This window comes from Coptis chinensis, chromosome 7, assembly GCF_015680905.1.
Source record: "Coptis chinensis isolate HL-2020 chromosome 7, ASM1568090v1, whole genome shotgun sequence".
In the NCBI taxonomy this organism is placed as follows: domain Eukaryota; kingdom Viridiplantae; phylum Streptophyta; class Magnoliopsida; order Ranunculales; family Ranunculaceae; genus Coptis; species Coptis chinensis.
The window spans coordinates 35471804-35488047 of record NC_141462.1 but is presented as its reverse complement, the minus strand read 5'-3'; the positions used below and the strand labels follow the sequence as shown (position 1 = coordinate 35488047).

At 35.7% G+C, this 16244-nt stretch overlaps 2 protein-coding genes across 4 annotated transcripts; both read left to right on the top strand.

Annotated features, from left to right (window-relative positions):
* Positions 1 to 5742: 5742 nt before the first annotated feature.
* Positions 5743 to 12471, top strand: LOC147487291 (uncharacterized). 3 transcript variants are annotated; one of them, XM_086572017.1, is made up of 10 exons: positions 5743 to 6145; positions 6792 to 7029; positions 7122 to 7275; positions 7663 to 7751; positions 7855 to 7897; positions 8336 to 8392; positions 8535 to 8625; positions 9614 to 9720; positions 9813 to 9938; positions 12277 to 12471. In XM_086572017.1, the coding sequence occupies exons 1-10, from the start codon at positions 6037 to 6039 to the stop codon at positions 12328 to 12330; spliced, it is 1068 nt and encodes a 355-aa protein (XP_086428143.1). In that variant the 5' UTR covers positions 5743 to 6036; the 3' UTR covers positions 12331 to 12471. The 3 variants fall into 3 exon arrangements, with proteins under 3 accessions (XP_086428143.1, XP_086428144.1, XP_086428145.1); XM_086572018.1 differs by lacking the exon at positions 12277 to 12471 and adding an exon at positions 12115 to 12180; XM_086572019.1 differs by having other exon boundaries at positions 5744 to 6145; positions 12255 to 12290.
* A 733-nt stretch (positions 12472 to 13204) lies between these two features.
* Positions 13205 to 14986, top strand: LOC147487290 (loganic acid O-methyltransferase-like). The gene is made up of 3 exons (XM_086572016.1): positions 13205 to 13623; positions 13733 to 14392; positions 14511 to 14986. Exons 1-3 carry the CDS (start codon positions 13543 to 13545, stop codon positions 14838 to 14840), a joined length of 1071 nt encoding a protein of 356 aa, XP_086428142.1. The 5' UTR covers positions 13205 to 13542; the 3' UTR covers positions 14841 to 14986.
* The last annotated feature ends 1258 nt before the right edge of the window (positions 14987 to 16244 follow it).

The following is a 16244-nucleotide window of genomic DNA, read 5'->3' as shown; positions in this document are numbered from 1 at the left end:
TCTATTTTCATTATTATTATTATTATTATTATTATTATTATTATTTTATACTAGGATACCAAAAGAAAAAGTCGGGGTGGTATAATATACACACCTTAAAAGGATCTCGTCCCGAGATTCAAGGTAGAGTGTAGATTAACCAAACAAACAGTACGTCAACCAATAAAAATGAGACATATGTGTATACGCAAGTATACACACCTTAAAAGGAATAAACATAATTAGTTTTCTTCAATTGCCAACACTTAATTAAAATCATTCTTTCACAGTTCAACACATTCATATCATCAATGACTTATACTATGTCCACTATCACATAGGATCAAACACCTACAATGTGATGCATGCACACTGACTCACACACCAACGATATGCAAGTATACACTGCTTCACACACCAACGATGCATACTAACTCTCTACCATTACATAGGATCAAACACCAACAATGTGTGATATGCACACTGGATCACACTCTAACGGTGTACATGTATACACTGGATCAAACTCCAACGATGCATACAGAGAGATGTTATGTATATTGGATCACACACCAACAATATACATAACTTGGACAATATATAAAAACTTTCAACTCCAACCTTTATCAAAAGGGTTTTCCTTATTCCTTGGGTACATTTCAAATTACTCAAATATGAAATTTTAAAATAACAATTTCTTATTTAGCCAATACTTACTTAAAATAGAAAACTCCGTTAGGAAAACAACACTATAACATGCTGAACAATTTCAATTATAAATTTCATAAGAGCTAACCGTTAAAACAACCAACATTTTATTTTTATAATCATACGATAAATTCTTACATGCTAAGTACCAATAAAGGAAACTAGCAAACAACAAATTCAAACATATCTAACATTAACCAGTGCAGTTCTTAGCATAGTGTCCCAGCTGTCCACATTTATAACACTTGCCTACTAGTCCATTGGGTTTAGAACATCTTCGAATAGTATGTCCAACCTCCCCGCAGTTCAAACAATTACCATCAAATCTCTTTAGCGAAGCACTCGCGTCCTTATTCACATGCTTATTGGTTTGCCTATTATATGGGTGATGCTGAATTTTTCTTTGCCCTTGACGTGGCTGACTAGAAATAAGGTGTAAGCTGGCTTGTTTTGGGGCATTCTCTTTAATCTTCTCATCTCTGGGTTTATTATCCAATTGTTCATATCTTAATGCCAAATCTAACACGCGATCGAAAGTTTCTGAATCAAAAGGTATCAAAATAACTCGATAGATATGACTCTAGTCCACGGATGAACTTCTGGTTCTTCTTTACTTGGGTATCCACTAGATAAGGAGCATACCTCGATAGTTCATTGAACTTAGTCACGCATCTGTAATGTTTTTTTCCCTCCTTGGGTCGGATTAAAGAATTCCTCGGTTAATTACTCTTAACAAATTAGGAACAAACCTTCCCTCAAATCTTACCTGGAAATCCTCCCAAGTCATAGTTTCCACATCCACATTATCCTTGATAGACCTCCACCAAAATAAAGCTGACCCCTCCAACTGGTGAGAAGCCAACTCCTACTTCTGCACCTCAGTGAGTTGCATCTTAGCAAACACGGACTCACACATAGTAACCCATTTCTCAGCATCAATGACCCCTTTCTCTCCCTTGAACTTCTGGCCTCCTAAAGTAACAAAATCCTTGTTTCTCCTAGCAAAAGGATCTCCTAGATTAGCATGTTGACCCCTCTGAATAGTTTGCACCAACTGAGTTAATATTGATCCCAAATCAGCAGATATGGTATTACTTCCAGTACCAATAACGTCATTGTCATCTCCAGCCATCACCTTAAAACAAAACGAACTTCTATTAGTACTCCAAACATCTTAAACACAAACACACCCAATTACCACATTCCGAGGATCACCTAGACTTTCACTATCTAGGCTAACCTAAGCTCTGATACCAAAATGTCACAGCCCGAATTTCTAAACAATTAAAAAAAATAAATATTTGAAATATAAATATCTCAAACATTACTTGGTTCAATTGTCTAAAAACCCAGGCTAGAACGGGGTGGATACAACACATGTCAAAACCTAAAACCCACATCATAAACAATCTTAACCACAAATTCAATCTCCAAAAATTCTCTTTATTACTTTATACAAGTCTACCTTCCATAAAAAATCATTAATATAACATTCTAAGAATAACAGGTCCCCAACATCGTATTCTCATGTCATATGAAAAGAAAACTACGTTATTACATCCTTCCAATAAGAATCAGACCTAAAAGAAAACTAACGGACTGTTCCAGTCAAGAATCCCAAATCAAACGCCATGGTTCCATTGCCTTCCACCTATGTTTCCAAGAACACACCCACGTTGCCAAAACAAAGCAAACATGGGTCAGCAAAATGGAATTTGCTGGTATGAGTAGACTAATCACATATAACATTATCATACTTTAATTATCCAAACAATCACGTTATATCTTCCCATAACTTAACCATTCTCAGCTTGGAAGACAGGTAGTTCCGTCATTTCAACCGGCATAGTTTCTTCCCAAGCAAAACTTCCATTATATTAACTCATTCTAATAACTCGTTTTAATATCCAAACCATTGAATTAAAACTTACCGATATCCATCGGCCAGTATAAGGGTAGATCAAGCGTCCCAAGACAAAATGTTATTAAGTCCTACCCTCCTGCAAAAGAAAGTTAGAACTTCTATATAACCTTTGTAGATATTATATTAGGCATTCAAAAGTAAACCCAAACACACTTGCACAATCCACTTAATTTCTCTTATTAATTAATCAATTACTTTTCTTATACACATATTTCACAACCTATGTACCTTAGGTCATTCCTGCCACATTCAAGGAATACCCAACCCTACATTCCCGTACACTCAAGGAATACAACTAACCCGCAAGGCAAATACCTTAGTTCCTCTCTAGGGTAGTCCAAACAATCTGGTCATTTATGGCACATTCAATGAATACCCGGGTCATTCATAGCACATTCAATGAATACCCATATATAACGCTAACGGGCCATTTATGGCACATTCAATAAATGCCCACCTAATATATGACATCAGCAGTCATAAAACAAAATTTCCAAAACTTGAGGCGTGGAGAGTTCTAAAAGAGTGCGGTAAATTTATTTACGCATTATTGAACTTTATTTTATATATCATTTTAGAGAACGAATGAGTATCTTGATTCCTGTATTTTTGATTTACGCATTATTAATTTCAGGGATGTCTTAGTGTCATAACGTTGCATATCATAAAATACGGCAAAATCACATAGTAGTTAATACACATACACACGTATATATAGAGGTCTTAGCCTAAAGCCAAGTATGCTAATAGCCCTAGACCTATCCTAATAGACCGAATCATAATCCGAGGTAAAAGTAAACTTTTGGGTCAACTGGTCAAAGTCAACATCAACCTGCCAAGGGTCAACAACAGTCAACCAGTCCAAACTTATTTAACCCCAAAAGCCCACAGCCTAAAGCTCAAAGTCTAATACAAAAATCCAAATTTGAAAATCTAAACTAAAACCCATAAGCCCACCCACAATTGGGCCCAAGCCCAAATCGTGAGTTACTGTTCATCTTCCTTCCTCACCAAAACCTCCACCAGCTCTAGCCACCACCGGCCAGCCATCACTCAAGATGAGTTGGTTATATCCAACCCACACTAGAATTTGGGTCGGCCCAAGCCCAACATCAAAAATGAATTTCGCTTGTTATCTTCTTCTTCCTCCACCAGCTCTAGCCACCACCGGCCAGCACAACCACCACTCGCCACCACTACTAAACCACACGGTTTTAATCCCTACTAAAGACCCAAACTACCTATACCACAAAATCGTGATTTCCTCTCTTCTCAAAATTCGCGTTTTTATCTGCCATTGATGCTCCTGTCAACATTCACAGCACTCAACACAATTCAACCCACACCTAAACCACTCGGTTTCAATTCCCAATCAAAACCCAACCCTATTGTACCATCTACTTGATTTCCCCAACTCACAAAAACATCCGACGGCCATTAAAGCTCCTTCAGAGCTTCAACAGTATCGCTCGGCACCAAAGAGCAGTGTTCACTCAACACAAATCAACCCAACACCTTACTCGACATCCACCATGTTCAATTCATAACAAATTTCTAGGATTCTAATAAAAAAACAGTTGATTGTTCAATACGATGTCGACAAAAAAGTTCATTTTAAAGTTTGGCAGTATGTAAACTAAACAGAACGAACAAAAAGATAATGAGCAGTGGAATAAGTTTCGTAAAATGTTTAAATAGCAAACTAGAAACAAAACTATGAATTCAGTGAAAAGATAAAACTATCTACTCACCGGTAGCTCTCCGATTATCGACCCCTACAAAAAAACTTCATTTTCTTCTTTCAGAAAAATCCCGTTTTTCTGTCTAAAACTCTCGCTGTGTTTTTCCCTAAAAACTCTACGTGAGAAAACTTCCCGAAAAACAAGGACAACCCTTATCTATTACTTACGGGACTTTTATCCTTAACTGATAGTTATCATCTATCCATTATCTATTTTCATTATTATTATTATTTATTATTATTATTATTATTATTATTATTTTTTTTTTATACTAGGAAAACAAAAGAAAAAGTCGGGGTGTTATAATCCTCCAGCAAATATCATTTACAACTACACTCGGACTCCCCTTCTTCATCTCTTGGTTCTCCTTTAGTAATATCGCATTTTGCTGTTCCACTTCCCTCAACCTTTTCAAAATTTCTTGAATTGAAGTGTCACCTTCCATGTTCTCCTCCTGGTATCGTGTTCCACTCTTTTGCTGTTTGTTTTCTTCCTTTGAGCCAGTATGATTCAAAGCTCATTGTATTAATCACTTTTCTTCACTCTTCTGTTCTTCAAACAAAGAACAAAACTATAGATTTTATATCAAAGAAGAAGAAAACTTTAAATTTTCTTGTTCTCGATACATAGACGATGACAATGTGATGTCTAAGAACACTTTTTCTTAAATGTTCTAAGATTACACAATCTTAATGAACAGAATAAATGAATGAATGAACATAATAAATGAAGAAGATGAATTGAATCTATGTTTTATTGATTTGCGATAACAGTTTACAATTTCTCTCTCTATTTCTTTCTTCTATTTTTAATGGTTTTTTCTAATCATCAACTAATAAATCTTCTCTGGCTCTTCCAGTCTTTATATAGTATTCTGATTTAGCTTTGACTCATTCAATTCTTGGCACGTGTCCCTTGTCCTCTTCCTCCTCTTTTCCCACTCAATACCTGCAAATGTTTAAATGTAACCCCGAAATATAGCGAAACATTCATCTTTATATCAATGTTTCAAGTTTTGAAATATCAGTTATAATATCTTTAGATACGATATTTGCCCACTACCGTAAGTACTTAAAACGAGTACTGGTGCATCCATCTTTAAAAATAAAACGAACGAGCATTTTTCAATTAGGGCATGGCTAATATGGGCCCCCAAGAAAGCCCATTAGTAGTACTGGATCTGGACTTTTAAAAATGGAACCCAATTGATATATCCAAGAGGAATTTATATGCGCTGCTAGTATCAAGTTTTTGCCACCACAAAGACCGTAGCCCTGTGCCATCTTGTTTCATATCTACGGACAAACACATGCCGAAAGAGTTGGTGAGCTGATATCCTAATAAGATTGATGAAGCACCGACACAAGCTATAACTAAACTTAACTAAACTAAACTAAACATTCTCTTCCAAACGTGTGCATCATATCATAGGAACTAGAAACGAACTTTATTTTCATGCAAAATCAAGAATATAGAAACCCAATAATTTTCCACCTATAAGTACTTACGTGGGCCGCGGGAAAACAAAATGTTGTTGCTGTTACGGAGACTTATTATATATGAACGAGTGAATGATTTTTTTCTTTCTCCTCAAAACAACAAAAACACCAACTCTTCTTCTTTTTTTTTTTTTTTTGTTTTAAGGGGCTTCCTCGAATCTCTAATACTTGAGTTTGGTCTGCAATGGAAACTCATTATATACCCAAGTTCTGTCAGCAAAAAAGAAGGAATGGCTATACTAAACCTCGTACTGACTTTTCTTCTTCTTCTCTTCTTCGTCGTCACTGTCAAGGTTTTCTCTCTCTCTCTACTTTGATCATTCATTCATACTAGTTTAATTATCTGCCAATTTAATTACTAGTTCTGGCATTGAATTGATTTATCCGATTCTGTTTAGTGTAGGCAATTTTTTTTTAGAGGTTATGGAATTTGAGAAAGTATTTTCGACAATTGAGGTTTTACAATATGTATTTAGAAGTTCAATTTTGATGTATTACTCTAAATTGCAACGATTTATATGGTTATAATTGCCAAGGAGAGAGATCACTTTTAGCAATTTGGTAAAAGAATTTCCTAGATTCCACCTGGTTTGATAATTTATGGTAATGCAGAGAAGAAGAACTTATGATATCTTTAAGAAAATCTTTTAGTGCCAGCTAAATTGAACGTTTGACATGACTTAATTTTCTCATTCCTTCGTACTGTTTATTCCATAGCTTAGTAATAGCAGACTTTGCTCCTTACCCATCTCATTTTCATGCCTAATACAGAATTGAGTTGAAAAATCGAGTTTTCATACTTTGTTTATCTCACCATCTTAATATATACTCTTCTTGTCATCGTTCTCTGTTTGTTGTGATACAAGGCTCTCTATGAATTTATGGTACAACTATGAAGTGCATAACTCACGCTTTGTTTACATGGATGATTTGATGCAGGAACTTCCAAGTTAGAAGTCTTGGGCAGCAATGATAATTACTCCAGTTTTTCTAGCACTAGCATGGTTAGAAGCTGTCAAGCTCCACTTTCTGTACATGAGGACATGCCGTTCATTGTGGTTCAGTGTCATGTGTCCGAGAATGAAGGAAAAGAAGTAGTTTCCTCAGATTCCGTGGAAGAGATGTCAACTGAAATTGAACCGCACCCTGAAGTGCTTCTAGATACTTCCATTAATAGGTTATTCTTTTATTTCAGAAGCTTTGTTAAGCTGTGAGATTGATCAGGAATCTAAACTTTTGATTACGACTAAACCAGTCTATTTAGTGCAGGAGTAGGATAGAAGATAAGAGTAGGGATGCAGCAGCATTGCTTTATAGTCCAAGCAAATCTACTTCACAAGTTACAGAATTTAGTGATGTTTGGGCAACACCCGGAACCATTGTGTGGGCTAGAACTGGTCGCGAGGTCTGGTGGCCTGCAGAGGTACACTATAGTTTTATTTAACTTGCTCTTTCTGATGTGAATATAGAATATGAATATATGCACATGTACTAGGAATAAGGAATCATTATGTTATTTTGGCTGGACCTAAGTATGATAATATGATACCATATGTGGTCAATGGAAGGAAACTGTGAGCTGTGTCAAACTAATGGGGAGAAGTACAATTCATGACATTTATTTGGAAGAAAATGTAGATTCTATTTCTTGTTGATCCAAAGGATTTGGGAAATCAGTAAAATGACTACATCCGTGTTTCTGTGAGAATTGAAAAATGGCATTTCTCTGTTGTAATATTTTCATTCAAGAAGGGTTTGTGGTATTGATTTTTTTTCTTTTCTTTCTCTTTTTTCTTAAAAATTTCTTCAGGTCTTAGAAGGAAGATCAGCCGCAGTTGCTACAAGTGATGAAGGTTTTGATGGACATATTTTGGTTCAATATTATGGAAATCATGAAATGTAAGTTTATGTCTCTATTTGCTTACAAGTATGTTATTGTCTTTACATTTCCAACTTCCAGGAACTATTATAGAAGCTAAAACTATGATGCGTGTATTTTCAGTGCTTGGGTTGATCCAGCCAGTGATCTTTCAGAATTTGACGAGGTTAGTAGAAAAAAACATACCTTGTCATTACTTAGAAATTATGTTACATGGACACGCCATATTTTAAAAATAATATGTTGGATATGTATCCACGTGTCAGTGTCAGACACACACAGACACATATTGTATGCGACATAGCTCAATTTTTGAAATTTCACTGTGTCAGACATTTTGTATCCGTGTGGGATACAGACACGCGTATTAGTGTCAATGTAACTTAGCTTATACACCTTGCATCCATGCATCCATCCTGTGACCACTGCAAGAGATACTTAATCGTCTGATATGACTTGTTACATGGTACACGTATGCTTGTTGCAATTTTGCAGACTTCAGTCTTTAAATAATCGTGTTGAATCTTCTTTTTATCATCAGGAACCCATTCCCCAGTCATTCTAGTCTTGTCTGAAATTTTGGCTTGATTTTCTTTTGTAACAGTGCTATGAAGAAAGGAGCTGCAATCCAATGGAATCTTTCCAAGATGCTCTTGAACAAGTATAAAACTCCTGCCTAGCTTGATTTTGCATATTTCATTTGATACTTCCTGCAATCAAATCAACTCAGATGCTATGTTGATTATTGTAATCCTAAGCTCCATCCTTATGTGGTAGTGATGCTTCTTTTTGTCACGTTGCAGGCCTTACATAGAAAGCAACATTTTATTTCTTGCACACAGCTGGATAGAAGTTGTGATAGGCTGGAGAGCTCAAGTCCGCAAGATCAGTCTGGTATGTTGTTTGACCCTCATCGGTTTGTCATATAATTGTTATTATCAACGAGTAAAGAGTAAAAGTACTAGTTACTTGGCCCGACTGTGAGCTGCTGCCTTTAATAAAGGTATTTCCGAAGGTTATGGAATTATAGGAAGGTGGTGAGCTGTAACGTTAGTCTTAGAAATGGTAAGTATAAAAAAATAGTGCTTGGTAATAGAAAGTGTTTGTTGCGAAAACTGCAATTTGGAATGTTTTTAGGGTTTGTGTGTCTGTAATTTTCCCACTGCCAGTCTTTCAGGCATAGAATTTTACTGTCACTACTATACCAATTTCCAAAGTTCTGGTCAAATTTGACTAATGTTCCATGAATTTTGAAATTTGTACCAAGATTACACACTGTTAACCTCTCAAAGTTCTACTAACTATTTCCAATCTCCTGTTTTTTTATTAATAATTAAAAATTAAAATAAATAAGTAAAAAATACCAAGCACGGCCTTCATACGTACAACAATACTGAAAGTTTTTGTACATGTCAGAAGAGAATAGAGAATCTTTGTGAGGCACTCACAAGTAAAATATGTTATAACTGATAAACCAAACAGTTGGTTGGTAAATTTGATTACCAAAAGCAATGTCTCCTTCCATAATATGGATTCCAAACATTCATGAAATGTGTGAATGAGGCGAACTACATATCCCTCGGTTGATTTGTGGACCATCTTTCCGGGGATTGTGAAAGATGCTCCACTAAAAATATTCTTGTTTTACCACGACTCAAATTCTCCCCAAAACTAGATCCTATGCTACTAGCTCAGAATAAATGAAATGCATGCATTGAGGTACAGTGGATGATAGTAGGAACTGAATCATTTGTCTAGTTTGTTAGGTTTTGTAATAGAAAGGGTTGTATTTCAGTCGGTGTTATGGGGACTTTCAATCTTTGATATAAATATTTTTATGTTATCTACTTTAAATATCTGACTTTGGCTTTTATAACTCTAGTTGCTCAATCAAATAAGTGGGTCGAGTCAAGTTCAAGCAGGGACGAAGTTGTTTACATAGATAGAGGAAGGGGTAAAAGGAAGCGAAAGCCAAAAGTTCATTTCGATGTGAGTTTCTGTTTTCATGTTTTTGGACTATTATATAGTTTGGCTTACTATTTATGAGATAAATTCGTGTACTCATCAAAATTCTTTTGTAGGAGGTTACTTTGTCAAACAAGTCAATGAAAAAGATGCGAAGAATTAGAATAATGCGGTTTCTGGGCCTCACAGCTCCCGTTGGGTCTCCTTTCTCTCTTACGGCTCATGAAAGAAACTGCGAACAAGTAATCTGAAGTTTTTCATTTCTTTATTTTCTGTTTTTCTTTGCCCTAGTTAATATTATTATGCCTCTTTGTATGTTTCTGAGGAGATAGTGGGGTATCTCAGTTTTTTATAATCTGTAATGAGAAAATATTTATATCAATAAGAAGTCCATCCGTCATCTTTATCGAGTTGCTTAGTAGTATTTCAATTTTCGATGTATTTGTTTGTTGGTGTTTTTTTATGTTGAAAATTGGAAACATATATATTTTTTAGGGTTAGGCAGACCGATTACCTGTATAAAATTCCAACATAAGTCTCACATTCCCAAATAATAACAAGTGTTCACAGAGAGGAGGAACAAAGTATGCTCAGTAGACACTAGACAGACTCTCAAGAAAGACTGCTGCCCTATTTATTTCCTTATGTTCATAGCAGCCACAACATTCAAGCAGTACCAAAGGTGGCTAATCTCTACCATTTAGTATCTGAATTGCCCTAAGAGAGTTTAAACACAATCATTTTAAGCTGGTTGATCATCTAACACCCTTTCATGGCACTTTGATGGATGTGCGATGACTATGGCACAGATGATTGTAGCAATCAAGGGATTCATCTTTCTCTGGTCCATGTTTTGGGAGTGGGCAGATACATCTTTCGGGGATATTATGTTCAGATGGGTTTCCTTGCTCGGCCTTGCATGATTGCATCCCTTTGTTTTAGTTTTCTCTAGTAGTCAGTAGTTTTCTTTTTTTCTAGTATCGATATTGTATCTGTCTTTTGCTTTATTGTATCTGAGTGAGATATCTCATCCTACAAAGCTGTTTTTGATTATATACACACACACACACACACACACACCACATTTTACCGATCAAAAAAAAAAAATCTGACACCCTTTCAGTCCCATCCATACTGTCTTTAGCTCTTGAAATAACATTGCTCTGCTTCCACCACCACCACCTCTGTATGCCAACCGAGCTTCACCTTTTTGATCGCTGAAAGTACCTCCATTGCCAAATCTGGTATTGGACATAGCTTTATCTCTATTCGGTTTAACCACTTCAATAGGGGGAGTTGTCAAAGTTAGAAAGTTATTGTGGAAGTAGGCAAAGATTACTGGGAATCAGCTAGGGGTTTAGGCAGACCCCAACTTGTATTACTTTGAAAATCTTTGCATTACAGTTCCTTTGGCATCCTCTTCTACTACATCTAGTTGTGTTTAGTTTACAGAAAATGGATAAAATGTAAGAGTTTTATGTTTGGAGGAGAATTTTCTTTTCCTCTTTTGTAATGGCAGGAAGTTGATAAACAAACTAAATTGAGTTAAACGAAGGAAACATATTTCTAGAAAATGAGACTGTCATTTCCATTAGAATCGGTTTCCACAACCCAAACAAAGCATATATGCAACATAAACTTATTAGGAGGCCTACATCACAATTGGGAAATTGACATAATGAACCTGAGAAATAGCTGTACCTTATAAAAAACATCCTCTTATAATGAGATGGGTTGTTTAAACTATATTTTAGCATTTCTTTTGAGTGGCATTGCACCTTCTGATGACTAAGTAGCAGTGTGTATCGTGAGCTTATAAAGCTAGATGCAGCGACAGAGTGCCAAAGTTTTGTCAATCTTGTACATTGCTCTGATGGCAACTGTGAAATCTCTCCTGGTCTGTGGGGATATTGTACATTCCATTCTGTTAATAGGAACATGAGCTATCACTGCTAGTTAGGAAGGGTGCGTGTGAAATTTGGGTTGGTCCTCCATATGGTCGCAAAGTCTGTAGATATGGATGCCTTCTAGGTTACATGGACACGCCATATTTTGAAAAAAATCTGTGTCGGATACGTATCCACGTGTCCGTGTCGGACACATATTGTATTTAATTTACCTTGAATTTCTGATTTACCATCTAATTTAATAAATTTATAATTATTAAAAAATTAATTAATTATTCCTATCTGTGTCCCCGTGTCGATCTTCAACTGCTCGCCGTATCCGTGTCGGGGCCCGTGTCATTGTAACCTAGGATGCCTTATATGATTTATTTAGTTCCCTAATGAAATAGTCATCTTTTGGCCAAAAAAGAAGGAAAGAGAAAATGGTGAATACTACAACGTCCTGTGTCAAAAAGTGTTTATTGTGGTGTAAGGACCAGATCTCCAAGCTCTGATCATATCCTTGATGCAGATGGCCGTAGCTGACAGGGTCAAACACAAAAGCATAAAGCTTGGGAACTGATTTGTTTCTTGGCCGTGCCTATGGTGTAGTTGCTAGATCTTTTAATTCTATTAGAAGCTAGCTGACAGTGATTTTGGTGGATTTTTAAGGTTTACTCTTTTGATGTTTAAGTTGGAGCTCTCAACAGCTGGATATATGTCACAGTTGAAAGGATGGGATACGTGAAGATGGACTTTGGAGGTATGTAATTCATAAACTGCAAGCTAAATATTACTAAAATGCAAATTCGATGAACTAGAACAAATACAGTATGTTACTGCTCTTTCAGACCCTCAATTTATTCCCAAAAAGGATTGTCTCGTATGGGATTGTTTAAAATTTGAGGGAGGCTTTCACTAATTAAATGGGGGTCTCAAAGGTTCACTTGAAGCCTCTTAGCTACCATCTTTGTCAAAACACTACAAGGCATATGTAGGCGATGAAGACGTGATTGTCTTTGCAAAGATGAGCAACACAAAATGTGGTACGACACTAACATCATTATAAGAGAATGGAGCAAACATAAGGCTACAGCATATGGAATTGCTTCAACCTTGGGGGACTATTGAATGTCAGAAAAGGGACTAAAAGTGCGTCAGATGAAACTCCACTAATATGCATCAGATGAATTCTCATGAACATGCATCTGATGAAACTTCGTAGTACCAAAATAGCTCAACACAGGATTTGCAAGTTCTGTTATGGAACATGACAGGCTATGTTGAAATCGGCTTAGGTGCGTGTGGTGCACTCCTTTATAGTGCTGAAGACAGTTTTAAGGTGCGGACAGAGGTCAGCTTTGTTCTCTTCCTAAATAAAGAGCAACGTGAACTAGTGGACATTGCTATAGTGAGACGTTAGCACCCTTCTCTGCGAGCTCATTGTCACTGCATCGTCATTGTTGTTCACTTGTCTACAACTTTCTCTTGTAAGGGTGCCTCATTCTGGTATCTCGTAAATAGCAGAGGAACGAATGGTTTTAATTTCCTCATTTGATTAGGTAATTTAACAAATTGGATGCAAAAGAATATTTTAGCCAAATACATACATTCACAACAACAAAATTGCCAGAAAAAGACATTTCAGGTGCGTCGATTTTCATGAAACACATGTAAATTAATGATGTCATACATAGTTATTGTCTAGATCACCAAAGTTTGGCACTTCTATAATTAATAAAAGTATAAAACAACGATGAATGTGTGTCTGGGGCTTTTAGAATGAAAGTGCCGGCAAAGTTCTTTTTTTTTTTAAGATTAACTTATCCCCAATATTTAGATACATTTACATCATGTCCTATGTATTCGATAACATTGTGCAGTGGTTCTTATTGAATTTAAACAATATATAATTACGTCTTAAGTGTGAAAAAGAGAGGGAGGTGTGAAAAAAACAGATATGGCTAAAGCTGTTGCTGAAACATTTCCCATGAATGGTGGAGAAGGTGTTCACAGTTACACTCAGAATTCCTCTCATCAGGTAGTCTTGTGTAGCATGAGAAAAGTCTGTCTTTGTCACAATTGTTTTGAAGTATATTTTTGGTTTTTCTCATTTTAATTGATTGTTGTGATCATATTTCTTCATGTAGAGAGATGGACTGAATAGCAGTAAGGCCGTAATAGATGAAGCCATAGCTGAAAAACTAGATATTACAAGTTTTTCTACTTCAGATCCATTTACCATTGCAGACTTCGGTTGTTCCACTGGACCTAATACATTTGTGGTGGTACAGAATGTAGTGGACGCCATAAAGCTAAAGTACCAAAAGTGTCCCAGCCTCAGCAGGCATATTCCAGAATTCCAAGTTTATTTCAATGATCACATTGATAACGATTTCAACACGCTATTTAAGTCCATCCCTCTTGAGAAAAAATACTTCGCAGCTGGTGTACCAGGTTCATTCTATGGCCGGTTGTTTCCTAAGGCTTCTCTTCATTTTGTACACTCCTCGTATGCACTCCAATGGCTCTCTACGGTACCATCCGAATTGTTGGACAAAAACTCTCCTGCACGGAATAAGGGTAGGGTCACTTATGGAAATGCACCAGATGAAGTTGTAAAAGCTTTTAAAGCTCAATTTGAGAAGGACATGAGTTCATTCTTGAATGCGAGAGCCGAAGAAGTTATCCCTGGAGGATTGATGGCACTACTACTTGTAGCTACACCAGATGAGATTCCTTCTCCCAAGTCCATTTTCATTGGACTTTTCGATCTCATGGGATCTTGTCTCATGGATATGGCCAAGATTGTAAGTAACGTTCACTTCCATCTCTTACGTGTTATTGTTGTTAAATCTATAACTCACAACTCTAGCAGCAGAAAGGATCAAGCAATGTGCCTAGCTAAAACTGATTGATCAAATGCAGGGAATACTAAGCGAAGCGGAAATAGACTCGTTCAACTTACCTGTGTACAGCACAACTCGCAAAGAGATGGAAGAACTAGTAGAGATAAATGGTGGTTTCACCATTGAGGACATGGAGCAATTGATTCATATGGCACCTGATGCTGAGAAATGTTCTAAGCACTTGAGAGCCGGCATGGAGAATGTTTTTAAGGAACACTTTGGAAGTGATATCATGGATGAATTATTTGACCGTTTCACCAAGAAAATTGAAGAGTCATTGATCCTCTCTGAAGGCTCTCTTACACCAAATGAATTGTTTGTCATTCTCAAGCGAAAAGTCAGTAATTAGAAAATAAATGCCCATTTTTATCTCACTTGTACTGTATTCTCTTTTTCTTTACAATCAGCACTTGTGTCAATTGTGAGTGAATAATAGTATTTGTGAAAAGCCAAATTAAAGTTGGTTTGAGTCTATAAACTTGACTGTGCTCTTTTTTGAACGGAGCTTAATTAGGGTTAAGAGACACCAACGGCCCAACCTATATTAAAATCTGAAATAAACCTTGCCTGCTTTGTCCTCTTGGACAATTTTCTTGAGATACTCATCAAGAGGAGGTATATAGTACAAACACTCATGACCTCTACCTAGACTAGCTAAGTAACCTGCTGCGTTGTTACACTCCCTACAGACATGGCTAAAACTTACATGCAAAAGCATTTCAGCAATCTCTAATTAGATATATCATGCCGTTATATGAACTCCAATTATACGAACTCCAAAAAACAATAAATTATAAGTTGATTTTTTGTGGAGATGTTCTCCCCACAATATAGATCATTCTTAGAAAAAATCAACACGTTTGAAGATGTCTTGATGTATCAAATTTTGCTTAAAATATTATAAGTGAAGTTCATATAACGGGCAGGAAAAATAAAAGGTAAAAGATTAAAAAGAAGGAAAGGGAATTATTAATGTGATTGCTAATTAGTCTTTCTATAAAAAAAAAGAATAGAAAGTTTTTAAATGAGCATCTATCAATTGATTGATTTGGATTTTCGAAATAAAATAAAAATAAAATAGAATTGAATTAATTCAAGCCTATCAAATAGATCAGATCCAAAAAATTAGAAAAAAAAAAAAGAACTTTTCACTCTATTCAAAAAATAATAATAAAAGAAAAAAGAAAAAAATTAGAAAGAGAATATGGGGTTCAATTATACATTATCTCTTCATCAATAGGTCTTAAATCTCCTTTTTATTCAACTTAACAAAAACTCCAATTTTCTTCTCCTCTTAATTCAACCAATCACAAACTCTAACTTGCTCCTCCTTTTTAGATCAATAAGATTAGTAGAAGATGACGAAATTTTAACTCTATGAGTCTAAAAGAATATAGCTAAATGAGTATGTCTTGAGGCTTTTGAAGTGTAAAATGGTGAAGAAAAAGAGAAATTGAAGAGTAATTGTCAATTTTGTTAGAATAAAAAGTCTGTAAATTTCGTGATATGTGTAAAATATCGGCATATCGTGAATATATTACGATTTTTGAAGATATATCGTTGATATTTATATTTAAAGTCTATAAATTTCATAATGTGTAAAATATCGGTATATCGTGAATATATCACGATTTTTTAGGATATATCGTCGATATTTACACTTGAGTCATTTGAATGTATCATTCACATATTTTGGATATTATCGTATTTTTTTTTGAAATCTCAATAAATATCGTGATATATCGTAAAATAT

What these genes read in the sequence shown, in the direction of transcription:
- LOC147487291 (XM_086572017.1), top strand. Translation starts at nt 6,037, where the DNA reads ATGGAAACTCATTATATACCCAAGTTCTGTCAGCAAAAAAGAAGGAAT. An exon ending in TCTTCGTCGTCACTGTCAAG is followed by an intron (nt 6,146 to 6,791) that starts GTTTTCTCTCTC and finishes GATTTGATGCAG; the next exon opens with GAACTTCCAAGTTAGAAGTC. An exon ending in ATGAAAGAAACTGCGAACAA is followed by an intron (nt 9,939 to 12,276) that starts GTAATCTGAAGT and finishes TTGATGTTTAAG; the next exon opens with TTGGAGCTCTCAACAGCTGG.
- LOC147487290 (XM_086572016.1), top strand. Translation starts at nt 13,543, where the DNA reads ATGGCTAAAGCTGTTGCTGAAACATTTCCCATGAATGGTGGAGAAGGT. An exon ending in CTCAGAATTCCTCTCATCAG is followed by an intron (nt 13,624 to 13,732) that starts GTAGTCTTGTGT and finishes TTCTTCATGTAG; the next exon opens with AGAGATGGACTGAATAGCAG. An exon ending in TCATGGATATGGCCAAGATT is followed by an intron (nt 14,393 to 14,510) that starts GTAAGTAACGTT and finishes GATCAAATGCAG; the next exon opens with GGAATACTAAGCGAAGCGGA.